Source organism: Dendrobates tinctorius, unplaced genomic scaffold, assembly GCF_039654945.1.
Source record: "Dendrobates tinctorius isolate UK_male_01 unplaced genomic scaffold, ASM3965494v1 ptg000097l, whole genome shotgun sequence".
NCBI classification, from domain to species: Eukaryota; Metazoa; Chordata; class Amphibia; order Anura; family Dendrobatidae; genus Dendrobates; species Dendrobates tinctorius.
This window is the reverse complement of record NW_027361765.1, coordinates 15,176,236-15,202,727: the sequence shown is the minus strand read 5'-3', so window position 1 is coordinate 15,202,727 and position 26,492 is coordinate 15,176,236. Positions and strand designations below refer to the sequence as shown.

The following is a 26,492-nucleotide window of genomic DNA, read 5'->3' as shown; positions in this document are numbered from 1 at the left end:
AAAAATAGATGTAAATACTTATGTCCCCCCCCAAAAAATTGAGAAAAGTATTCAAGGTGTGATATCACACCTTGAATACTTTTCTCAATTTTTTTTTTTGGGGACATAAGTATTTACATCTATCACCTTCCTATAGAATTCCTTTTCCCTCTGTATCAGTCTATCATTGCTAGTTTGTGTACTGTAAGCGATATCTGTATTTTTGTACGTAACTCCTTCTTATGAACAGCGCCATCGAATCAATAAATAATAATAATCACATGGTGATTATTATTGTCTGGACTATAGCAGCTGCAGCAGCGCTTGATACCTAGTCCGACCTGACCCCTTTTTTGATAAGCAGCACACTGTCTCTAGACAATGTACATACACAGCCTGGTGTGGCAAGGTTAGCTTTCTCAGCTCTACTTCATGCCGCATCTAAGAACTCTGATTGTGTCACAACTGCTGCACCCGTAAACTAAATGATACATCGCTGGATTCATGGTATCTTTGTCTACATTATTCTGCTCTGAGATGCAATAACAAAAGAACAGTGACAGATTCCCTGTAATGGAAATATTTCAGCAGGATTTTGCTACGTAATCTCAGAGCAGCCTGGTATCTATATATATAATTGTCTTATCATGTATGTCTGTAACCGAAATCCTGCATCGCTGATTGGTCGCGGCAGTTAGGCCATGACCAATCAGTGACAGTCGCTTAGTCGTCGTAGCAATATGGCCGCATCGCTTATTGTACAGGCACATTACAGCCGTTAAAGGCATCACTGCTGCGTCGTTCATTACACAGGCACAGTCCTGTACATATACAATACATTAGGTAAGAGCAGAATAGTGACTGCAGCTCTGGGTGTAACAGGAGTACAATAGGTAACAGTAGAACAGTGACTGCAGCTCTGGGTGTAACTTGCATACAATACATTAGGTAAGAGCAGAAAAGTGACTGCAGCTCTGGGTGTAACTGGAGTACAGTACATTAGGTAATATCTGAACAGTGACTGCAGCTCTGGCTGTAACAGGAGTATAATACATTAGGTAAAAGCAGAACAGTGACTGCAGCTCTGGGAGTAACTGGAGTACACTACATTAGGTAACAGCAGAACAGTGACTGCAGCTCTGGGAGTAACTGGAGTACAATACATTAGATAACAGCAGAACAGTGCCTGCAGATCTGGGTGTAACTGGAGTACACTACATTAGGTAACAGCAGAACAGAGACTGCAGTTCTGAGTGTAACAGGAGTACATTAGATAACAGCAGAACAGTGACTGCAACTCTGGGTGTAACAGGAGTACATTAGGTAACAGCAGAACAGTGACTGCAGATCAGGGTGTAACAGGAGTACATTAGGCAACAGGAGAACAGGAGATGCTGGGAGCGTGGAGATGAGAGAAAGAGTCCGGGGCCATCGGAAGGAGAGTATATAACTATTTATTTTTTTAACAGAGATTCTCGAATACCCGATGCGCTAGAATCGGGCCACCATCTAGTAGGGGAATAATTGATTGTGTTAAACCGTTTCAATACAATCAGCATTTTATCAGCAGGAGATTATCATTACAGGACAACTTGGCATCTGCAGAGAAGTCCGACCACACCCACAAACACTGATTAGCAGCTCTCTGCCACTATATAGTGTACATAGAAAGCTGTGGTGTGGGCAAGGTTATACACAGCTCATCAATTTAGCTCTGCTCAATCTGCAGCAGTGAAAACTGTGACCCTATCATAACTGCTGCACCCTGTAACCTAAGAAATACATTGCTGGAATCGAAGTCTTTGTCTCTACCTCATGGGGCTGACAGATTAAAGAGCGAAAAGCTGGCAACAGACTCCCTTTAAGATCAGAGGACAAGAGTACAGCACGGTGGCTTAGTGGTTTGCACTGCAGCCTTGCAGCGCTGGGGTCCTGGGTTTGAATCTCAACAACGTCTGCATGGAGTTTGTATGTTCTCCCCGTGTTTGTTTGTGTTTCCTCCCACATTCCAAAGACATACTGATAGGGAATTTAGATTGTGAGCCCCATCGGGGACAGTGATGACAATGTGTGTAAAGTGCTGTGGAATATGTTAGTGCTATATAAAAATAAAGATTATTATTATTCCTACTATGGCACAGTACAAATGTAGTACAAAGTCACAAAATTTCAGGACTGGAATTATACAGTGGGGCAAAAAAGTATTTAGTCAGTCAGCAATAGTGCAAGTTCCACCACTTAAAAAGATGAGAGGCGTCTGTAATTTACATCATAGGTAGACCTCAACTATGGGAGACAAACTGAGAAAAAAAAATCCAGAAAATCACATTGTCTGTTTTTTTTTCATTTTATTTGCATATTATGGTGGAAAATAAGTATTTGGTCAGAAACAAAATTTCATCTCAATACTTTGTGATATATCCTTTGTTGGCAATGACAGAGGTCAAACATTTTCTGTAAGTCTTCACAAGGTTGCCACACACTGTTGTTGGTATGTTGGCCCATTCCTCCATGCAGATCTCCTCTATAGCAGTGATGTTTTTGGCTTTTTGCTTGGCAACACGGACTTTCAACTCCCTCCAAAGGTTTTCTATAGGGTTGAGATCTGAAGACTGGCTAGGCCACTCCAGGACCTTGAAATGCTTCTTACGAAGCCACTCCTTCGTTGCCCTGGCGGTGTGCTTTGGATCATTGTCATGTTGAAAGACCCAGCCACGTTTCATCTGCCATGCCCTTGCTGCACTCAAAATCTCACGATACATGGCCCCATTCATTCTTTCATGTACCTGGATCAGTCGTCCTGGCCCCTTTGCAGAGAAACAGCCCCAAAGCATGATGTTTCCACCACCATGCTTTACAGTAGGTATGGTGTTTGATGGATGCAACTCAGTATTCTTTTTCCTCCAAACACAACAAGTTGTGTTTCTACCAAACAGTTCCAGTTTGGTTTCATCAGACCATAGGACATTCTCCCAAAACTCCTCTGGATCATCCAAATGCTCTCTAGCAAACTTCAGACGGGCCCGGACATGTACAGGCTTAAGCAGTGGGACACGTCTGGCACTGCAGGATCTGAGTCCATGGTGGCGTAGTGTGTTACTTATGGTAGGCCTTGTTACATTGGTCCCAGCTCTCTGCAGTTCATTCACTAGGTCCCCCCGCGTGGTTCTGGGATTTTTGCTCACCGTTCTTGTGATCATTCTGACCCCACGGGGTGGGATTTTGCGTGGAGCACCAGATCGAGGGAGATTATCAGTGGTCTTGCATGTCTTCCATTTTCTAATTATTGCTCCCACAGTTGATTTCTTCACTCCAAGCTGGTTGGCTATTGCAGATTCAGTCTTCCCAGCCTGGTGCAGGGCTACAATTTTGTTTCTGGTGTCCTTTGACAGCTCTTTGGTCTTCACCATAGTGGAGTTTGGAGTCAGACTGTTTGAGGGTGTGCACATGTGTCTTTTTATACTGATAACAAGTTTAAACAGGTGCCATTACTACAGGTAATGAGTGGAGGAAAGAGGAGACTCTTAAAGAAGAAGTTACAGGTCTGTGAGAGCCAGAAATCTTGATTGCTTGTTTCTGACCAAATACTTATTTTCCACCATAATATGCAAATAAAATGAAAAAAAAACAGACAATGTGATTTTCTGGATTTTTTTTTCTCAGTTTGTCTCCCATAGTTGAGGTCTACCTATGATGTAAATTACAGACGCCTCTCATCTTTTTAAGTGGTGGAACTTGCACTATTGCTGACTGACTAAATACTTTTTTTCCCCACTGTATGTTCGGTTTTAGGCTTATAAAGGCTGGGGATACTTTCAGGTATGGCAGTTGTGATCAGTTGACCAGTTTGCCCCTACCCCTAACGCCGACCCTGAATATAACCTTATTATGTAATAACAGTACAGTAATAATTCAGAAGTTGTAAAAATCAGCATAATAGATATATTCATGAATAATTAATAACTATATAATACAGCCTAAATAGTTTAAAAAAAGTACAGCAGTCATTGCATCATCTCTCCTGTCGTTCTCCAGAGCTTATTTTAACCCTCCTGAGATGAGAGCTTCAGAGAAGTCAGTAAACTCAGTCAGGATAATCGCAGAACACAAAAGATCTATCATTGTCAGGGAAAATGCAATTGATATTCCTTTTACATTATAAAACAAGTGATTGATATCGCTGATCCTAACCGCCTGGGGATTATACAAGTCCCAGAAAACACTAAATAGAAAATATGAAATCATGCTAGGTAACTTTTTCCATAGTGAATAATTTTAGACTAGTAGAAGTGATTGAAATGATGAATCATGATAAAAATCCTATATTGATGTGTTACATACTTATCGCCGTGTTTTCAATGCTAGTTTTACACAGAGGGTTTGTATACTGTTGAAATGTACTTTAATTTCAAGATTACAAAAATGATTCCCTTAAAACGCCTATATTGTTAACAGCATCCTATTGTCATTGACTGCTATTGCAAAAATTGGTGTACCTATGCTCCAATGTAAAATCTGCTACAGGGCTCTCACCCTTCCTGTGCCATTTGTATTCCTGGTGTCTTCCTATGTGGAAAAGAGCCTTTGGATCCCCTCAGGCACCAGTGTCTTGGTGTAACTGCAATTGTTGTAACTCCACAAGCAATGATCCAGGCAAAAAAAAAATTGCACTGCTAAACAGTTAAGCTTATAGAATTTTGTATACATCTATAACATGGTTTATAGTTACGTTTACTTCATAAGTTTATCTTAGTTTATAAGCTTGCATCCTTCCTCCTTTTCCTTTCGACCTCTATGGAGAATGAATCATGAGGAAGCTGGACTTAGTTGATTCAAGTGTTGAGGTTAAAGAAGGTTGAAAGACGATCAGCAATCTGAGATATGCAGATGATGCAACCTTTATGGCCAAGAGTAAGCAGGACTTGGAGAAGCCGATCTTGAAGATGAAAGGAGACAGCGAGATGATGGGACTTTACCTGTACATCAAGAAGACTAAAATCATGTCAACCACACACGAGGAAGTCCGCATAAAGATTAGCAATCATGATGATTTCCATAAAGCTCCGTGGAATTATTGGCACTAAATAAATAAACCATTACGAAATAGAAGTGGATATCAGCTTTGTTTGTGTTGGGTCCCTCATTACTCAAAATGGCACTTTGACAACAGAGATCAAGTGTCGATTAACACTGGGGCGTGCAGCCATAGTAAGCAATCATGCCTTTGTGTTGTGGTGCTGGAGAAGATTTATATGAATTCTATGGACAGCTAGGATATGCAACAAAGATCTTTTAAAGGCAAGATCGCCGCACAGAAACGGATCTATTTTGAACATGTGATAAGTGTAAATTCATTAGCAAAGGATCCACAGAATAGTCGGTGGTAAAAAGAATCAGGAAAGACGAAAGGCATGTTGGTTGGATACCATCAAGAATGACACTGGAATAAACATCAAACAATTGAAAGAAGCTGTCAAAACAAAGAAGCAAGTTGAGAACTGGCCTTCAGAGAATCAACAAAAAGTATTAGTCTCTAGTCACTCTATAAGGTAAACCAGACACTCCTGCTGAAATCCCCAAGGAGTTGGGGCTGCTAGGGTTTGCACATTTCCACATGGGTCCCTATGGGTAAGATTGCCCTCTAAGATGTATATTCCTTTGTTTTCCCCCATTTAACTCTTGCACATGGCTTTTCCTGTACTTTTATTGCATAAGTGCTATAACCTACTAAAGGCCCATAAAGTGTCTGCACGTCCAAAAAATTATAAAACCTATTTATGTAAGCTTTAGCCACTCAAGGTAAAATCAACTTTATTGAACAAATAGTTTTAGAATCAATAAAAATGGGTAATATAATGCAGGAAAATGCACCCGAAGGCATGTTATCACCTTTCTTTAAATATATGCATGCATATTTTCTTGGGGTACTTATAGGCTAGGATACATTAGAGAATATATTTCATTGGTACAATCTCCACTACAATCCCTGCTTGCTGTATACTGCAACATTTCCTTTAATGGTACAATCTCTGCTACAATCTCTGCTTGCTGTCTACTGCAACATTTCCTTTAATGGTACAATCTCTGCTACAATCCCTGCTTGCTGTCTACTGCAACATTTCCTTTAATGGTACAATCTCTGCTACAATCTCTGCTTGCTGTCTACTGCAACATTTCCTTTAATGGTATATAACAGTGCCTGCTGAATGTTTGCTAAATTCATTTCTTGCATTGAACTCAATACTTTGTATCCATGTTGGGGCCATTAGAGATATTATCAGGTGCAAGGTGTTACTAGCATATGGATGTAGCCAGGCCCTGTGCCTTTGATTGTGTAACCTCCCCTGGTGTGCTAGCCAATTGCTAAAGCCCCCATCACACACAGCGATCTCGCTAGCGAGATCGCTGCTGAGTCACAAGTTTTGTGACGCAACAGCGATCTCACCAGCGAGATCACTGTGTGTGACGCTTATCAGCTTCAGCCCCCCTGCCGGATATCGCTGATCGTCCTGGAATGCCAGGACATTTTTTTGATCGCTGGTCTCCCGCTGGCCAGCATGCATCACTGCGTGTGGCAGGCGGGAGACCAGCGGTCAGCGAGCTGGAGCTGGTAACCAAGGTAAACATCGGGTTTCTAAGCGCCACGCGGCGCTTAGAAACCCGATCTGTACCTTAGTTACCAGCGCGCTGGTGCAGGGAGCTGGTAATCAAGGTACACATGGGGTTTCTAAGCACCGTGCGGTGCTTAGAAACCCCATGTGTATCTTGGTTACCAGCTCCCAGCACCAGCGCGCAGGTAACTAAGGTACACAGTGGGTAACTAAGCGACGTGTGTCGCTTGTTACCCACGTGTCACTGTCCTTATCGCTGGTGAAGCTACCTGTTTGGCAGCTCACCAGCGATCATGTAGCGACACACCAGCGATCCTGGCAAGTTCACATCGTTGTCGGGATCGCTGGTGAGTCGCTATGTGTGACGGGGCCCTAATTTATCCCAAATCAGTTCCCACAATCCCTCTCACCTGAGCCTCTACTCAGTCCTATATATTTAGATGCATCCTAAGGGGGTCACGTGTGTGGGGTCTGGCACGTGTCTCTCTGCAGCATAAGTATCACGGCAGCAAAAGTATCTTGAAGATGCCGTTATTACAACGGCAGTTATTCATGTCAGGAGTCAGGACCCCACACTATACTCCTGTCTCTTTTGGGTATTTCTGCTGAGTAAGCACTTATTACTTGAAACAAGCTTTTCTATTAACCCCCCTACTCCTTCACCATGTTTACATATGCCCTCACAGTGTTTGCTCCTTTAATCCTCACTCTCCTTCACTATCCCCAAACCCCAGCACCCTCTAACCAAATAATAATCTCCCCTTCCCTCCCCACATGACCTCCTCTGCTGACCTGTTCCTCAACCTCAAATCTGTCCTAATGAAACATAAAACAAGCTGCCCACTCTCCTACTCCCATCTGCTCTTCCTTTCTCTGCTTCTCTTCAATGCTGGCGACATATCTCCCAATCCTAGACCCCCACAGCTCATACCCCCCATTACTACCCCTTCCTACTGCTCCCTATCTAATAAAAACTACCGCAATCTTTCCAACTTAAAACCTGTGCCATTGACACCCAACCCCCTGATCCCTCTCTCTGGAGCACTTTGGAATGCCCGCTCCATCTGCAATAAGCTTTATGTGATTCATGATCTCTTTCTATCTTGCAATCTTGCCTGCCTCTGCCTCACAGAAACATGGCTGACACCCTCTGACACGGCCTCCCCTGCTGCGCTGTGTTACGGTGGTCTCCACTTCACCCCACTCCTTGCCCTGGCAATAGACACGGTAGAGGAGTGGGTCTTCACCTTTAACCCAATCCCACCTCTTCACTCCCTAATCCTCCCCTCTTTTGAAATCCACTCTGTCTGACACTCTCCCTCCAACCTCCAAGTGGCCATCATATACCGACCTCCAGGCCCGACCACTGCCTTCATTGACCAATTCTCTACCTGGCTTCTTCATTTTCTTTCAACTGACATCCCCACTATCATCATGGGTGACTTCAACATCCCCACTGATACCCTTCAGTCAGCATCCGCCAAACTCCTATCCCTTACTTCATCCTTTGGACTTACTCAGTGGTCCTCCTCAGCCACCCACACAGACAACATACATTAGACCTGGTCTTCACCCGCCTCTACTCTCTTTCTAACTTCACCACCTCCTCTCTCCCTCTATCTGACCACCGTCTACACACTTTCTCATCCCTGTCCTCCTCTCCTCGCACCCATGTCCAGCAACATGCGCACCCCCACAGAAACCTTGCACACCTAGCCACTCATACGTTCTCTGACTCTATTCTACCACTGGAATCCATATCCTCACTCCACGACACATAGTGCCACTGCTTTCTACAAAGCCACTCTCACATCAGCTCTTGACACAGTCACCCCTCTCGTTCATGGCAGAATGCGACGTATCAACAGACAACCCTGGCACAATAACACCACTAAAAAGCTCCGGCAAGTGTCCAGGATTGCAGAGTGGCGTTAGAAGAAAACAAATTCGCAAAGACGATTTCACCGCATTCAAACAGGCAACACTCGCTTTCAAATCTGCCCTCACCTCTGCTAAACAGGCCTACTTCACAACCCTCATATCTTCCCTATCTTACAACCCCAAACAGTTATTCAAAACTTTTAACTCCCTCCTCCACCCACCACTGCCCCCTCCAACCTCCCTCATCTCTGCCGAGGACTTTGTCACACACTTCAAAAATAAGATTGACCAAACAAGGCAAGTCTTCATCATTCAACCACCACAACCCCTTTGTATACCAAACCAATGCCCAAACTCCATAACCTCCCTCTCCAACATCACTTAATTGTCTCTTCTCCTATTCGTACCTCACAACCTGTGCACTCGACCCAAATCCAATCCCACCTCCTCCCTAACCTCACCACCACACTTATCCCATCCATAACCCACCTCTTCAACCTATCACTAAAGTCCGGTACCTTCCCTTCTGCTTTCAAACATGCCACAATCATGCCTATCCTTAAAAAGCCAACCCTTGACCCAACTTCTATGTCCAGCTATCTCCCAATATCGCTGCTCCCATTCGCTTCCAAACTCCTGGAGCTGTACGTTCACACTGAACTTTCCTTCCACCGATCATCTAACTTGCTCTTTGACAATCTACAATCTGGTTTTTGCCCCCATCACTCCAATGAGACAGCCCTGACCAAAATTACTAACGACCTACTTACAGCCAAATCAAACAGACACTACTCTATACTCCTGCTTCTAGACCTGTCCTGTTATGATTGAGTCACCGTAGGAGGCAGACACAAAAATAGAAGCTACGTCCAGAAAACCAGAGAAGTTGGCAACTATCAGATTGCAGACCCCTGAACCTATCAACACAACTAGCAGTAGCCGTGGGGGGTTCCTATGGTGCCCTAGACCCCTCGATCACAGCCGTAGAGCTAAATAGCCTAAAGACAGAAAAGGAAATCTAAACTGCCCCAGAGCAGACCTCAAAGTAAAAGGCAGCCCCCAACATATAATGACGGTGAAGCAAGATGAAAAAACACTCACACAGATAGAAAGATAGGCTGAGCAAACGATGGGGCCCAAGCTAACAAAACAGAACAGGAAAGGAAGGTTGCTGTCTGCAATCTGCCAAAACCCTATCAAAGACATAAGCCAACAAGCTGATATGGAAAAAGACCCTGAAGCAGCTAGGCTTCAAAAACTAAATCAGCACTAAGGTATTTTCAGAAGACAGAGCTAAAGGAATTCAGCTCACCCCAGCAGGGAATGGCAGAAATCCAGAAAAACAAAGCAAAACAAAGTCAAAGCACAAATGCAAAAAGCCGAGCAGAAAACTTAGCTTTAGAAGAGCAGGAATTCAGACTGGTCTCCAAGGATCCCACAGAGAAATCACCCGCAGGGCAGAAGGGCGTCGGCAGCCTTATATCCAGTCAGTAACTCCACTCAGCCAGTCATCATCATCAGGCTCAGGTGTTTGATAATCAGGCTCACTACCTTTCTTCACCAGAAGAGGGAGTTCCTCGGGCCTCAGTAGTGAAGGGGAAAATGAACTCACAACACTGTCCTCTGCATTCGACACAGTTGACCACTGCTTCCTACTACAGATCCTCTCCTCTTTTGGCATCAAAGACCTCGCCCTATCCTGGTTCTCCTCATACCTTTCCAACCGCACTTTCAGCGATTCCCACTCCCTCACTACCTCCTCATCCCACCCTCTCTATGTAGCAGTCCCCCCAAAGCTCTGTTTTAGGACCCCTACTCTTCTCAATCTTTACACTTGGTTTGGGGCAACTCATAAAGTCCCACGTATTCCAGTACCACCTTTATGCTGATGAAACTCAGATCTACCTCTCTGGCCGAGACATCACCTCTCTGCTGTCCAGAATCCCAGACTGTCTATCAGCCATATCCTCCTTCTTCTCTCGCTTCCTCAAGCTCAATTTGGACAAATCTGAACTCATCATTTTTCCTCCATCTCACAGAGCTTCCTTACCTGACCTATCTATAACAATTAATGACTTCATGCTCTCCCCAGTACCGGAAGTCCGCTGCCTTGGAGTAACCTTTGACTCTGCCCGGTCCTTCAAACCACACATCCAAGCTCTTTCTACCTCCTGTCGCCTCATGTTCAATAATATTTCCAGAATCCATCCATTCCTCAACCCTCAATCTACTAAAATGCTTGTGCATGCCCTCATCATCTCCTGCCTCGACTACTGCAACATCCTTTTAAGTGGTCTCCCTGCTAACACCCTCGCACCTCTCCAGTCCATCCTTAACTCTGCTGCCCGACTAATTCATCTTTCTCCTCGCTACACCTCTGCTTCTCCCCTCTGCAAATCTCTTCACTGGCTCCCATTCCCTCAGTGTATCCGGTTCAAATTACTAACACTGACCTACAAGGCCATCTATAACCTGTCTGCCCCATATGTCTCTGAACTAATCTCTTGATACCTTCCCTCACATAATCTCCTGTCCTCCCAAGACCTCCTTCTCTCCTCCACACTTATTCGCTCCTTACCCAACCGCCTCCAAGACCTCTCCCGAATAGCCCCTATCCTCTGGAATTCTTTGCCCCAACATGTCCGACTATCAACCACATTTGGATGATTCAGATGAAACCTGAAAACCCACCTCTTCAAGAAAGCCTACAGCCTGCAATGACCCTGCAACCTCTTCACCACTACCAGAGATATCACCTCAACTAACACCGGAACTGCTGCAACCCACCAACCTACTGTCTCCTTCCCCACCAACCTGTAGCATGTAAGCCCGAAAGGGCAGGGTCCTCTCTCCCCTCTGTATCAGTTGGTCGTTGTTAGTTTGTTTACTGTAAGTGATATCTGTAATTTGTATGTAACCCCTTCTCATGTACAGCACCATGAAATCAATGGTGCTATATAAATAATAATAATAATAATAACAATAATAAAAGAGCATTGCCAAACAAAACCACATCTCTGCCAACAGTAGTTTCCACATATGTTGTTTAAATAATATTATTACACCTAAGTCCATTCTAATGCAAAGCAAATAAATAGAATTGGCCTAAGCCTAAAGTCGCAGAGTGCTGAGCATTAAAGTGCTTAGTGCTTCTAAAGTGAATTTACAGCCAATGTGCATTGTAAAGACTTGGTACAGAGGCTTATAAAACTTAGTGAGTTAAATAGGTAAAGCCATAACCTGTGGGTGTCTGGGCCCCGACGTGCGTTTCGCGCTTAAGCTTCTTCCTTAGATGCAAACGCGTCTTGTTTGGCAATGCTCTTTTATGAAATATATTCTCTTTTATTGCATAAGATTGACTGTCTGCCACATGCAAACCTCTGTGTTTCAATTGTGCATATATAACGCCTTGGGGATTTCGGCATGAGTTCCCAAAATGCTGTCCCCCTTAGTGATGGACTGGGCTCCCAAAGCCTTTGTTATTTCTTTTAAATTAGAAACTGATACAGAAATCCTAATTGAAGAAGCGCGGATGCGAAGGAGACTTACCTTATATAGTGGTTAGAGACTAACACTTTTTGATGGTCTATGACCTTGTTTCTACTTAGATATACAGTATATGTCTCTACACTGAAGATACCACATGTCTAGTTGAATATACATTTATTGGTTCATCTCTCTGCCTGTAACGGTTACCACGTTGTGGATCTGTAGCTTACTGGTACATTGTGCCATCACTATTGACTGTTTTATTATACATTGTTTGTCAGTGTTTTTTTTGTAATATTTCTGTAATAAACATTTTGTCTTTTTTTAAAAAAAACTTCTCTGGACTCTGACTCCTAGTCTCTTTTAGGTCATATATCTAAGCGGAGTGTCCATTAATACTTTTTTTCTTGGTCATCTATAGACACATAGCCATGATGCATTAATATACAGTAGTATTATATAATGACTTTGGTTTGGATGATATCGATTATACTTGGATTTTATGTTTTTAGCAATTAGCTTGGCTTTATTTGACTTTAACCTGGTCTGTGGGTTTTTTTCAGACCAATGTAGTGTTTAGGTGAATACATATTGAGTTTCTGCTTATATCTGATTTCTTATTTCTGATTATATATAAATCCTGACATCAGAGGTGGTAGTCCCCCTGTCGTTTTACATGTTGTGGCTAATCTTGTTTTTTAGAAAAAAAAGTGGTTCTCCAGCGATGATGGAAAAACAGGTAAATATGAAACTTCACATTTATTTAAGTACAGTATATTTAAAAGTCCAACATTTCAGCCAGACAGTGCAGCACATGCCTATGTTTTGGACTTATAAATATGTTTAAATAAATGTGAAGTTTTATCTTTACCTGTTTTTCCATCATCGCTGGAGAACCACTTTTTTCTACATGACTATATCTGCCTCGACCAGTGCGGCTCCATGTGGTGTATCCTGCTGACAAGGTGCTTCAGATTGTGATGAGCTGACGCTCTCTTGTTCCCTCTCCCTCTTTATTATTATATCAGTCCTGTCTTTAAGAGTTAATAATTTTGTCTGTTTCTTAGGCTAAGTGCCCACATTGCAGAAATGCTGCGGAAATGTCCGCAGCATTTCTGCAACTCCCTACCACTGGTAAAACGCATGCGGAATTCGCACGCGTATTCCCGCAAAGCACAAGTGTTTTGCAAGCGTTTTTAGCGTGCAGAATGCTTGAACTTTCCAAGCGATTTGAAGCATCGCTTGAAAAAGTGCTTGACAGGTTGGTCACACTTGTCAAGCATAGTGCTTGACAAGTGTGACCAACTTTTTACTATTGATGCTGCCTATGCAGCATCAGTAGTAAAAGATAGGCTGTTAAAAATAATTAAAAAAAAAAATATATATGGTTATTCTCACCTTCTGACTGCCCCCGATCTCCTCAGCGGCGCTCCAGGTACGTTCCGTTCCCAGGGATGCTTTGCGTGAAGGACCTTTGTGATGTCATGCTTGTGAGACCGCGACACCATCTCAGGTGATTCGCGCAATGCATCCCTGGGAACGGAAGATGCCAGCAGCATGGCTGAGAGGCGGGAGGATTCTGGGAGCTGTCAGAGGGTAAGTATATCCCTATTTTTTATTTTAATTCTATTTTTAACAGGATTATAGTACCCAGGGCATGGAGGAGAGTCTCCCCTCCTCCAGACCCTGGGTACCATCTGCATATGAAGCGCTCACTTTACGCATGATGGGCGTGGCCACATGCATAAAGTGAGCATTTCAGTGCAATCCTATGGTGGTGGAATTGCCGTGATTCCGCAGAAATAATGATCATGCTGCGGATTTTACCGCTATGCCATTCTGCAGCAGTAAAATCCTCAGCATGGTCACAGCAACTACGGAATCCCATAGGAATCCGTTTTTTAAGCATTTCCGCTGCGGGAAAAACGCGGCAGAAATGCTTAAAAAATGCAACTTGGGCACACAGCCTTACTCTTTGGCTTATTTAATAAAGACATAATTGTTATGTGTCTCCATTATACCTTCTGGTCTCTTTGCTATATCTTTGTCAATTTTTGCTTAGGGATGAGAGCACCAATAGTGTATAATTCTTGTATCTCTCTGTGGTGCAGTTATAGTTGTGGCCAAAAGTATTGACACCCCTGCAATTCTGTCAGATAATACTCAGTCTCTTCCTGAAAATGATTGCAAACACAAATTCTTTGGTATTATTATCTTCATTTAATTTGTCTTAAATGAAAAAACACAAAAAGAATTGTCCTAAAGCCAAATTGGATATAATTCCACACCAAACATAAAAAAGAGGGTGGACAAAAGTATTGGCACTGTTCGAAAAATCATGTGATGCTTCTCTAATTTGTGTAATTAACAGCACCTGTAACTTACCTGTGGCACCTAACAGGTGTTGGCAATAACACTTGCAGCCAGTTGACATGGATTAAAGTTGACTCAACCTCTGTCCTGTGTCCTTGTGTGTACCATACTGAGCATGGAGAAAAGAAAGAAGACCAAAGAACTGTCTGAGGACTTGAGAAACCAAATTGTGAGGAAGCATGAGCAATCTCAAGGCTACAAGTCCATCTCCAAAGACCTGAATGTTCCTGTGTCTACCGTGCGCAGTGTCATCAAGAAGTTTAAAGCCCATGGCACTGTGGCTAACCTGCCTAGATGTGGACGGAAAAGAAAAATTGACAAGAGATTTCAATGCAAGATTGTGCGGATGTTGGATAAAGAACCTCGACTAACATCCAAACAAGTTCAAGCTGCCCTGCAGTCCGAGGGTACAACAGTGTCAACTCGTACTATCCGTCGGCGTCTGAATGAAAAGGGACTGTATGATAGGAGACCCAGGAAGACTCCACTTCTTACCCGAGACATAAAAAAGCCAGGCTGGAGTTTGCCAAAACTTACCTGAAAAAGCCTAAAACGTTTTGGAAGAATGTTCTCTGATCAGATGAGACAAAAGTAGAGCTTTTTGGGCAAAGGCATCAACATAGAGTTTACAGGAGAAAAAAAGAGGCATTCAAAGAAAAGAACACGGTCCCTACAGTCCAACATGGCGGAGGTTCCCTGATGTTTTGGGATTGCTTTGCTGCCTCTGGCACTGGACTGCTTGACCGTGTGCATGGCATTATGAAGTCAGAAGACTACCAACAAATTTTGCAGATCTAAAAATGGCAGTTTGGAGAAGGCACCCTTCAAATATCAGGGACCTGGAGCAGTTTGCCAAAGAAGAATGGTCTAAAATTCCAGCAGAGCATTGTAAGAAACTCATTGATGGTTACCGGAAGCGGTTGGTCGCAGTTATTTTGGCTAAAGGTTGTGCAACCAAGTATTAGGCTGAGGGTGCCAATACTTTTGTCTGGCCCATTTTTGGAGTTTTGTGTGAAATGATTAATGTTTTGCTTTTTGCTTCATTCTCTTGTGTTTTTTTATTTAAGACAAATTAAATGAAGATAATACCAAAGAATTTGTGTTTGCAATCATTTTCAGGAAGAAACTGAGTATTATCTGACAGAATTGCAGGGGTGTCAATACTTTTGGCCACAACTTTACTTCTCTACTTTTATAGTGAAGGTTTTACACACCTCCAGCTTATCCAGTTTACTGGACAATCCCAGGGGATGAAAGGTCTTCAGGGCTGCTCAGTACTCAATTGCTTTTAGCAGTAGAGTAGCACGGCCAACATTTTCCCAAACATTACAGCAAAGGGTACACCAGTATGGATAAAGAACCTAACAAGAATAAATATGGCAGGCTTAGCACTGTGCACCTGAGCTTTTCCTTTTGAGACTTTATATTTAATTAGGTTTAGACGAGGAGATCAACTGAGGCAACCTGGAGTTGGACAGAGAAGAAATTAGCAATACACCTGCCTTTGGAAGAGGTCAGCAGCTGCAAGAAGGTCATAGATGCCCCAAGTACACTTTTTTGGACAGTCTACAGAGTTCATTGGTAATATAATTGAGAGGAATTGTCCTGGCAATGACTACTGTGATAAAACATCATCCGATCTCACAGACTGATGAATGTTCCCCATAGAAACAACTCACTTTGTCTACTATACCGTGCCATCCACAGTATTTTTTATCTAATTACTGATAAAAAATATTTTCCAATTTTACAAAAATGTAGCCCTTTAAGCATAAATAAAGAATCAATTAATAAGCACAAATTAGCAGACTTTATGATGCGGAACAGGTACAGGCAGAAATAGGATTTTTATGTAGATGCTTTGTGCAGTAGTAGAACATAGTGAACATTAATTGATGATCACTTTTTTTCTATAATAGAATTGATTGACTTCAAATTCTAAAAGTAATTTACAGGCATGCCAGATGTTAAGAGTCATTCACTTTGAGTGAGTGACATTAAAAAAATGAAAAGGGATTTATTTTTTAGCAATGCTATTTAATAGAATTCTCTGGCAGCCGGCTCAACTAAAGAAAGTAACATTTCTTTGCCTGTTCTTAACAATGATTTACACTAGGAAGAAAACGATTACTTTATGTAGACACAAAAAAGCCTGCTTACAAAAGACTTTTTAAGGTTTTGATTGGCGATGTTTGTTCCAGTCCTGTAAAATAAACATCAAAAATTTTAGGAGTAAATTTTTTTTAACATGTAAATGACACAACTTAGGCTACTTTCACACTTTTCATACTTTTCACTTTTTTTGCGCTGCGTTTGGAGCGCACATGAAACGCATGTCAAAAGCGCATGCAAATGCTGGTAAACGCTGCGTTATTTTGTATCATTATTGTGCGCATTACAACAAAAAATCGCAGCGTTTTTCATGCGTTTGCATTTTTTATGCGCAATAAACAGGAGAAAAAATCCTTGAAAAATTCTTGCAACACACTCCACCAATGGGACACCAGTGGACGTGTCTATGGAAATTCTTTATATAGACCCTGTTTACACCTGAATTCTTCACATTTGCTTGCATTTGACTTGAGAAACATGGATCTGCGCTGGAAGAGCTTTTACTTTGACTTGGATCTGGACATGAGGACGGCTCCGGCTTATGCAGTTGCTTGCCATGAACAGAGGGAGAGAGAGAGGCAGCGAAGACGGCAGCAGCGGCGTATGTGGATACATCCCATTATTGACCTCACAATCTACAGTGAGCTACAGGCAAACCCGGAGAAATTTATGGATTATACCCGGATGACCCAAGAAACCTTTAACTATTTGCTTGGTCGGGTCAAAGAAGTCATCCGGAGACAGGACATGCAGCTCCGGCGTGCGATTACTCCTGAGGAATGGCTCCTGGTCACATTAAGGTACGTAGTTTTGCTAAACCAATGCCTGTTGATTTTTCTTGCTTGTGACATGTACTCTTCCAAATCTGGCATAATTACAGTTCTGCCATGTCGGTAACTACGAGCTGCGTTATTTTTTGGATGGCATGTATTGAACCAAAGGCTGGAGAATTTTTTTTTTTTTTTTTTTTAATTTAACGTGTTAAAAAAGTTATGTATGCACAAATATTAATTATTGTTTTCTTTGTGTCACAGATTCATGGCTACTGGAGAGACCCTCTCGTCACTGCACTTCCAATACCGGATTGGAATCTCCACGTTGTCTGGAATTGTAGCAGACACCTGATGAGCTCTCTGGAACGTTCTTTGTCCCGAATTCATGCCCATGCCAACCGCAGAAAAGTGGTTGGAAATCGCCGAAAGATTCTGGACTGTATGCAATTTCCCTAACTGTTTGGGAGCGGTGGATGGGAAACACATCCGGATTATCAAGCCCAAAAGAACAGGCTCTGAGTTCTTTAACTACAAAAAGTACTTTTCTACTGTACTGATGGCCATTGCGGATGCAGACTGTATGTTTATTGCAGTGGACATTGGGGCATTTGGCCGTGGGAATGACTACCAGGCTTTTAAGACCTCGGACATGGGCAGGAGGTTGTATGGCAACAACTTCAATTTCCCCATGCCACGTCCTCTTCCCAACACCGAAGGTCCACAACAGCCATTTGTAATGGTTGGTGATGAAGCATTCCAGATGTGCCAAAACCTGCTGAAACCCTTCTCCAACCGGGACTTGGACCACAACAAAAGAATTTTCAATTACAAGCTCACCAGGGCCAGGAGAACAGTAGAGTGTGCATTTGGTATCCTTGTATCTAGATGGCGCATTCTTGGCATAGCTATTAATCTGAAACTGGAAACAGTGGATGAGGTGGGCAATGCCTGTGTTGTTCTACATAGCTTTGTACTTTCTCAAGAGCACTCGAACTTTGATCTTGATGATGTTGATCCTAATCCATTGCCTGAATTTACACAGCACCCTCTCAGATCATCCGTTGAAGTTGGCCAAATGAGGGACCAATTTGCGGCATACTTCAACTCAGATGTAGGACGGGTGGAATGGCAAGAGCAAATGGTTTAAAAAAATGTTATTGCATGTTCTTCGTATGTTAATAAAAAAAACTGTTTTGATACCTGTACTGAGTGCATTCTCTGTTTTTACACTCCCAATACCATTAGCAAGTAGCCAGGTGTATCAGTGAATTTATGATGCTGTGTTTTGTGCATCATGATTTCACTAATACTCCAGAGTAGGTGACTATATATATTATGTGGTTATTTACAAGGTATATCTATAGTTCCTTGCCTTTTTGTCTAATAGTTAAATGAGAACAATAGATATGCCTTGCACTCAACACCATCCTCTATAGCCATGGTTTTCAAAATGTAGTCCTAAATGTCAACCAACATATCATGTTTACTTATTTTTTTAACTCAAATTTAATTACTAAAAACATGCTATGTTGGTTTGCTTTGAATACTGTAGTTGGGAAACCCTGCTCAACTCAGTGTGTGCAATACACCAGTTATCTCGATTACTGATGTTTCTTGTGTCAGTCTTGGAGATTGGTTTCGTTGACAAAACATATCTACATGACTTGTCTTTTCCACAGCAGTCTCTACATTCTAGTAATATTGAACAGACTAGATTCAGCAGGGTTCCCCAACTCCACTCCACAAGGTCCACCACCAGATCATGTTGTAATGAAATCCATAGCTCCGTTGATAACTGTTTCACAAGAGCCCAAAAAAAAGAGGATTCCATACAACATGATCTTTTGGTGGACCTTGAGGACTGGAGTTGGGGAACCCTGCTGGATCGAGTATGTGCAATATTACTAGAATGTAGAGACTATTGTTGAAAAGACAAGTCATGTAGATTTGGTTTGTTGACATCACACATATCTCCAAAACTGACAAAAGAAACATGTCTCACACAAGAAACAGTAATGGAGATATGTGTTGTTGCAAAAACGCTAAGTGTACGGCGCAGTGTGTGTATGGCGCAGTGTGTGTAGTCAGCGATAGACACAATAACCATTCCAAATTTTTTGAAAGCACAAGTGCACATTTATTTTGTAACAAAAAAGAGCCAAAAATTTTTTTATTAGGAATGACGTTTGGGGGAAGATTGGGAGACTTTGGGTGTATGGAGAGACGAGGAACGACTGGAGGTAGAGGAAGGGGTTCTAGGAGAAGGGGCGACAAAAGTACTAAGGGAAGGGAGCTCTGGAATGGACATCGAGCCAGCCTGAGACACATTAGGAGGAGACGGTGGATGGACAAACAATTTTTTTTTTCTTCTTTGGCGCAGGAATATCCTGCCCGGACCGACTTGCAGCCTGTGACCGCCTTACTTTTGCTGACCGCCTGGTGACGGTGGACTGTGGCGTTGCCCTGTAAAATAGGGAATGCGGATCACCCCTTTGCTGCTCTGTGGTGGCGGTGGCGGTGCTGCTAGAAGTGGCGGTGCTCCTTGAAGGAGAGAAATTTGGGTTGGTGCTCTGAGCAGGAGGCTGCCTGTCTGGGATGTCATCCAAAGTTCTTGGGGGGACTCAGAGGAGGAGAATTGGTGGCGGTTATGTTGACATGAGCAGTGGTGGTGCTCCTTTGCTGAGGAGTGCTGGTGGTGCTCCTTTGCCGCGGAATGCTGGCGGTGCTCCTTTGCTGCAGAGTGCTGGCGGTGCTCCTTTGCTGATAAGTGCTGTCGGTGCTCTGTTGCTGCAGAGTGCTGGCAGTGCTCCTTTGGTGTTGACTGGTGGTGTTGGTGGCCCAAGCAGGTTCTGTGGTGGTTTGGCTCCAATCTGGTGGTGCTATGGTGGTGCTCCATACAGGAGCAGCGCTTGCCATAGTGGTGGTGGCGGAGGAGTGTCCAGCAGCACTCAGACTTGAGGTGGTGTAGTGATGTCCGGCTTCGCTGGGAATGCAGGTGGCCGTGCAGTGGTATGCAGCAGAAGTCGGTAGTGTGGTAAAGCGAGTCAGCGGTGGAACTGTTGGAAATGACACCCCTGACTGCTGAACATACCGATTCTGCTGCATAGCCTGCAAGTAAGCAGTGTTGCAGGCCTGTAACACTCAGCTGTTGCTCAGAACTAAGGTGTTCCGCCATGCCCTGTTCAATTTTACTGAAAAAATGGTGCGCTGGTCTGTTGAGGTCGGCCTCCAGACAGTCAAGGCGCTGGTCAACAAAGTGGAAGCGGTGTTCCATGTGGTTAAAACCACGTTCCATCAGGGAAAAACAGCTTTCTGTTCTGGCGGCCAGCGCCTTGAGGCTGGCCTTAAAGGCCTCGCTCAAGTGCATGAACTCAGGCATGACATTCCTGTCCAAGGCCCTCTGCCGCTGGCGGGTAGTGCCCGCATAACCAGTGACAGAGACCTGGGACAGGGGAACGCCTGATGGACCAGCTTCCTGGTCACCAGCTGTCTGTGTTGCTGACCTGCAAGATGCTTCCTGGCTGTCGGATGGCTGGGACGGGTCCAAGGTCGATTGATGAAGAACCGCTCCCGGGACAGGGACAGGTTGCAGGGTGCTGCTCCAAGTGCTGTGGAAAGAAAGGGAAAACATGAGTATCATGCATTTACAAGAAGCATCACCTGTGGAATAGAAAAGCACATAGTAATAACAAACCAAAAAAAAAAAAACTTACGCTCTGCTGGCAAGGATCGGTCTCAGGAAAGCCAACTCTCGATAGTAGCGGTACTTTCTTCTGCGCCTTGCTGCAGAACCACTCCGAACCTGTCCCTCAGCATGAACATCAGTGTTGAAGCGGTCCTTCATCGAGCGCCAACGTGTGTGGATTTTCTTCACTGTTGGGGAAAAAAAAGAAAAAAAAAATTAGAAAATGCACTTAAGGCAACTTAATTATCACCACACACACCGGATAGAACTTCGCAAACAGTCAATGCTGCAGCACAAATAAAATTCCAGACACAATGCAGTCACTGTTGAAACTGAGGACACTTATGTTTCCTGCTAGAATATATGTATCAGCGAAAATAACAGTATCATCAGGAGCAAGAGTGAAAACAGGATCAAGACAGCAGTTGAAAAAGCAATCAGTTTTCCACAAGGCATTGGTGCTTTTCATGCTTGAGTACATCTTGCCAAAAAAACACCAGCACCATCAGGACCATAAATCAATGCAGCAGTTGAAGACACAAATCAATCACAGATGTTCCACAAGGCATTGGTGCTTTTCATGCAAGAATATATCTTGCCAAAAAAACACCAGCACCATCAGGACCATAAATCAATGCAGCAGTTGAAGACACAAATCAATCACAGATGTTCCACAAGGCATTGGTGTGTTTAATGCAAGAATATATCTTGCAAAAAACACATCAGCACCATCAGGTCCAAAAATCAATGCAGTATCACAGAGCATCTTTATACTTACTGAACGCCCTTTTTGAAGTTGGAGAGGCGCTGTTCCAGCCATCCATCACCGCTGTGGCCACTTCATTCCAGAGCTGCCGGGTCTCCACTGTGTCTTTGTACTGCTGGTCACAGCTGTCCCACAACGGGATACGCTCCTCAACAAGGCGGATAAGGTGCTCGTTGTCGATGTAAACTTCTTCATCCCGTTGTGGAACCTAGAAGAAAAAATATAGAATGTTTAGAATTTTGGAAAAGATACAAAAAGAAACAGAAAAGAAGCAAGATAAATAAAGACAGAAAAAAAAAAAATATATATATATATATATATACACTCACATTGCGTCTCCTCGCCACGACTTGACTACGCTGCTCCCATTCAGAATCCTCAGACGGCTCCCGCTCAGACGGCTCCCTCTTAGACGGCTCCCGCTCAGACCGCTGCCGCTCAGACCGCTCCCGCACTTCTTCTTCAGTGCCCGTGTCCGATGTCTGTAAAGAAAGAGAAAATTAAAACACATTTCTAGAGGCAGCTAAACTTACCAAATGGCAGCAAGATTCACACCTCACGATCAGCTTGGGCCAGTTCTTGCCGTGTTGGCGAATACAGTGATCCAGAAGAAGACATGCTGAAAAGAAAAAAAAGATACATTAGTACATTATAAAATTGTACAGGACACACAGACATTATGTTGAAAAATACTCACATTTTGGCTTCTGAAGCGTGAATCCACACTTGTAGGCTCTTGTCTGCTCTCTGCAAGGCTGTCTGTAGAGTAATTGTCTGACCCTGAACACACCTTCTTTTATTTACACTCCTCCAAAACAATGTTGCTTTGTTTAGGGGGAATTCTAGAAAAGTGTCTAGACATTGTTTACTCAAATCGCGTGCGTGCACAAGGTGCTGACGTGCGCGGTGCCAAGTGCTCGTCAGCGACCACATAGACTGTAATGCTATTTTTGTGCACACATCGAGCGCACACTTGCGCGCGTGATTTTTTTAACTATGTCGCCGGAAAAAAAAATGCAACATGTAGCGTACGGCGCGTCTGGGCACACACCTGTAAAATGCGCAGGGCACGCTAAACGCTGATGAGCGCGTACATTCGCAAGACTCTGCGACCACCATGTTAAACATAGGAGAACATTGTGCATGCGCCCGATAGCGCACGAAGCGCTGCGCGATTGAACGCTAGTGTGAAACCAGCCTTAAAGATTTGTTTTCATTTTTAGTGTAATTTGAACATTAAACAGTGTGTCAACCAAATAGTTTATGGTACAGAAGCATTTTTATACTTTTATTAATTCGTAGTAGCTTTAACCAAACACATTTGAAGTATATTTTTTAATTATGTAAAAATTTGCTTATATATTACAAGGGTAACGTTTTGTGTAAATCTGGCAGTTTTTATTGGGGCTTCTACAGACAGACTCTGCTGAAGGTCCATCATGTAGAAGGTGCCCAAGGAACCTGGCCTTCGCTCTTTAATCCATATGCAGTGATTAGGACTTACAGCACAGACCTCTGGGTTGCTTCTATGGAGAAGCTGCTGGCCGGTGGAGCGAGCTGGTGGAGGATGGTCGACTAGTCAGATCAAAACCAGAGAAGGAAAGCAGTGACATCTGGTGACAGCAGGTTTAGATAAGGATAGCAATATGGAATAGCACAACGGCGCCGGTATCTGGTGGTTCTAATTAGCAGCAAATAAAGGCAAATTCCACCATTTGTCTACTGAGAGGTTACTGAAATATATATGTATTAATTTGCGCTTCACTAGAACCATTTAAATATAGACCACTGAATTATACCTAATAGACCTGTCTGTGCACCAGTATATAAAGTCCAAAATAAAATGCCGCTTGTTCCAGAGGCATAGTACATCTCGCTCCGGGAAGATCTACTCTGAGTGTGCGCCACCGGCTCAAGCACTTCTCCAGCACACATAATACCCCTTGCCTTCAGGACTTGGACCCATACTGCGATGTATTCCTCTAACTTGTTAATATTTATATGTGAAGGATTTCTTCTAATATTGGACTATTATATACAGATGAAAATCTACTGCTGATACACCCTAGTGTTAAACCAATGTGTGATGTGCTATGCTTCTGGAACAAGCTGCATTTTATTTGTATGCAATCTTTGTATACGTTAGGACTTCATATACTGGTGCAGAAGGCAAACCTATTAGGTATAATTAAGTGATCCATATTTAATTGGTGCTAGTGAAGCACAAATTAATATATATACACTTCAGGTTTATATAAGGATGTGACATACAGTACTCTACAAATATTTTAGGCAGGTATGGAAAAAATGCTGCAAAATAAAAATGCTTTGAATAATATAAGTGTTAATATTTTATTTTTAACAATTAACAAAATGGAAAGTGAATGAACAGAAGAGAAATTGCCATCAATCAAATCAATATTTGGTGTGACTACCCTTTTGCCTTCAGAACATAATTAAAAGATAATGTCTCCTTGCTTCACTTGCATAGAGTTTTTAAGGGAACTCCTCAGGAAGGTTGTTCCAAACATCTTGGAGAAATAGCCACAGATCTTCTGTGAATGTAGGCTTGTGGAAAGTCTTCTGTATCTTCATGGAATCTCACACAGACTCAATGATGTTGAGATCAGGGTTCTGTGGTGGCCATATCAGCATGGTGTGTTTGGGGTTGTTGTTCTTCTGCAGAATAAAATTGGAGCATGAATACTCCATCACATTCATTATTTACCTAGGCACAGCACCTCATCCATATGAGTGACTGTACCTGTTATTGCAGCTTATACTGTACACTTGAATGAAAGAGGAAAGAGAAATCCAGTATCCAAACATTTGTTGGTTTCCACAAAATCCTAATGAATCAGACATACTGTACTTTGCTTATGTGTTTTTGGCTAAAAGGTTAAGGGGGCAGCTACACTCGATTGACAGATCTTTGCCGGTTTGGTATTTGTGCATAGATAAATACATGTTAATTTTCCAAACCATATTTAAAATTATATTTATATATAATTTTGAATAATATATATATTTATACAATACATCTTTTTTGTTACATGTTTGATTTGCTTTTGCTGGAAAAACTTATAATTTTGCAATTCACAGTGAATGCTGGTAGTGTATTCATATCATAACTATGGGCAGTGGACATATATATCGCTTTAAGGGGACCCGTCATCAGTTTCAAGCTGACCTAACCACGTGCCTATATTTAAGGCAGCATGAATCTAATGACAGGTTCCCATTAATGATCTATTTTCCAATGTGTCAGTATGAAATGTGGGTTGGTTCAAAAAAGACAAGGTTCCATCTAGTTCAACCTTTTTCCAACAGTTTCTCATTCTATATTGCTGGATATGCAGGATTGTATCTGTTTTTATACACCCTACAATCGCGGTTGCTTTTGCGGCTGCTGCCTGACATTGAGTACTGCTGCTCAGCTTACTTGTAAGGTAATAGGAAAGCTTCAATGAGGACATTGTTTAACCTGCATTACATTTTATGATTTTGTTTCAGTTTTGCACCTTGCAATAAAGAAGTAGTTTTATGAAATGTTTTTACAACCGCTCTTGTAGAGAAAATGTGAGCAGTACCAACTGCAAAAACAGCATGTGGATTTTGACATGCAACTTTTATTTTAAGGTTACAAAGGTTCAACACATCCTCAATATATACAAAGACGCATTGCAGTGTTTTTACATGTGTAATCTATAATTTGCACCTCTCTGCTGTCATAGCAGTAACGATACAGCGGATAAGTGCCGTTCTTTTGAACAAAAGTAATGTACAAAGTGCATGTTGTGGGTCTATAGAAGGGCCTGAAAAACTAGCAGCATCCTTTATATACTGACATTTCTCCTTATTTCACAGGTTCTCTTGTCAGGATTGATTGGTGTTGTTGCCTGGAAACGTCCTCTCTCACTAGTGGTAAGGAACAATCAAATTATGTTCAGCTATTTAGTTCAACCACTAAGCAATATTGCTGTAAAGTGCAAACACAATACATAATGCATATAGCAATTATTATACCTCGTATATAACAATTATTAGTTAGAAATAACAGAAATCATCCTTTTAAATGTAACCACTTTGGGATTTTCGTTTATTGTGCTTCTGTCTTTTGCTCCCCTTCTTCCCAGAGCCATAACTTTTTTATTTTTAAATATGGCCATGTGAGGGCTTTTGTTTTGGGGGACAAGTTGTACTTTTAAACGACACCATTGGTTTTACCTTATCTTGTACTGAAAAATGGTAAAAAAAATACCATGTGAGGTGAAACTGCAAAAAAGTGCAATTCCACACTTGTTTTTTGTTTGTTTTTTTTTTACTATGTTCACTAAGTGCTAAAACTGACCTTCCATTATGATTCTGCTGAAAAAAAAATCCACAGTTTGTGTAAAAAAAAAAAACTGGCGCCATTTTCTGAGACCAGTAGATTCTCCATTTTTGTTTGGATCTGGAGCTGGGTGAAGGCATATTTTTGCAAGCTGAGCTGATGTTTTTATCGATTCTATCATAGCAGATATGGAATGACAAGCATGGGGGTCTCCTGCAGGCCCTTGGTTTTCATGCCAACCTATCGGCACCCTGCGATCATGTGACAGAAATGCCAATGGGCAAGTTTGGTGATGCGCATCCAGTGTGGCAATGTTAAATGCTGCTGTGAGAGATTGATATCAGCAATTAACATGTTAACAGCCGCGGGTGGAACGCGATTCCACCAGTGGCTGTTAAAGGCACATGACGGCTAATGAAATCAGCTGTCACGTGCTGAAAGATGTTGGCTCAGCGCCGGATTCTCTGTGATACTGAAAAGTAGGGGAATA

General features: G+C 42.6%; 1 protein-coding gene across 2 annotated transcripts in view; it reads left to right on the top strand.

Annotated features, from left to right (window-relative positions):
* The window catches only part of ENTREP2 (endosomal transmembrane epsin interactor 2), a 1,465,465-nt gene that overhangs the window by 467,365 nt on the left and 971,608 nt on the right, over nucleotides 1-26,492 (top strand). For both annotated transcript variants that reach the window (XM_073586920.1, XM_073586919.1), the window contains exon 2: nucleotides 25,537-25,593. In XM_073586920.1, coding sequence (XP_073443021.1) covers nucleotides 25,537-25,593 — 57 coding nt within the window. The remainder of the gene's footprint in view (nucleotides 1-25,536; nucleotides 25,594-26,492) is intronic.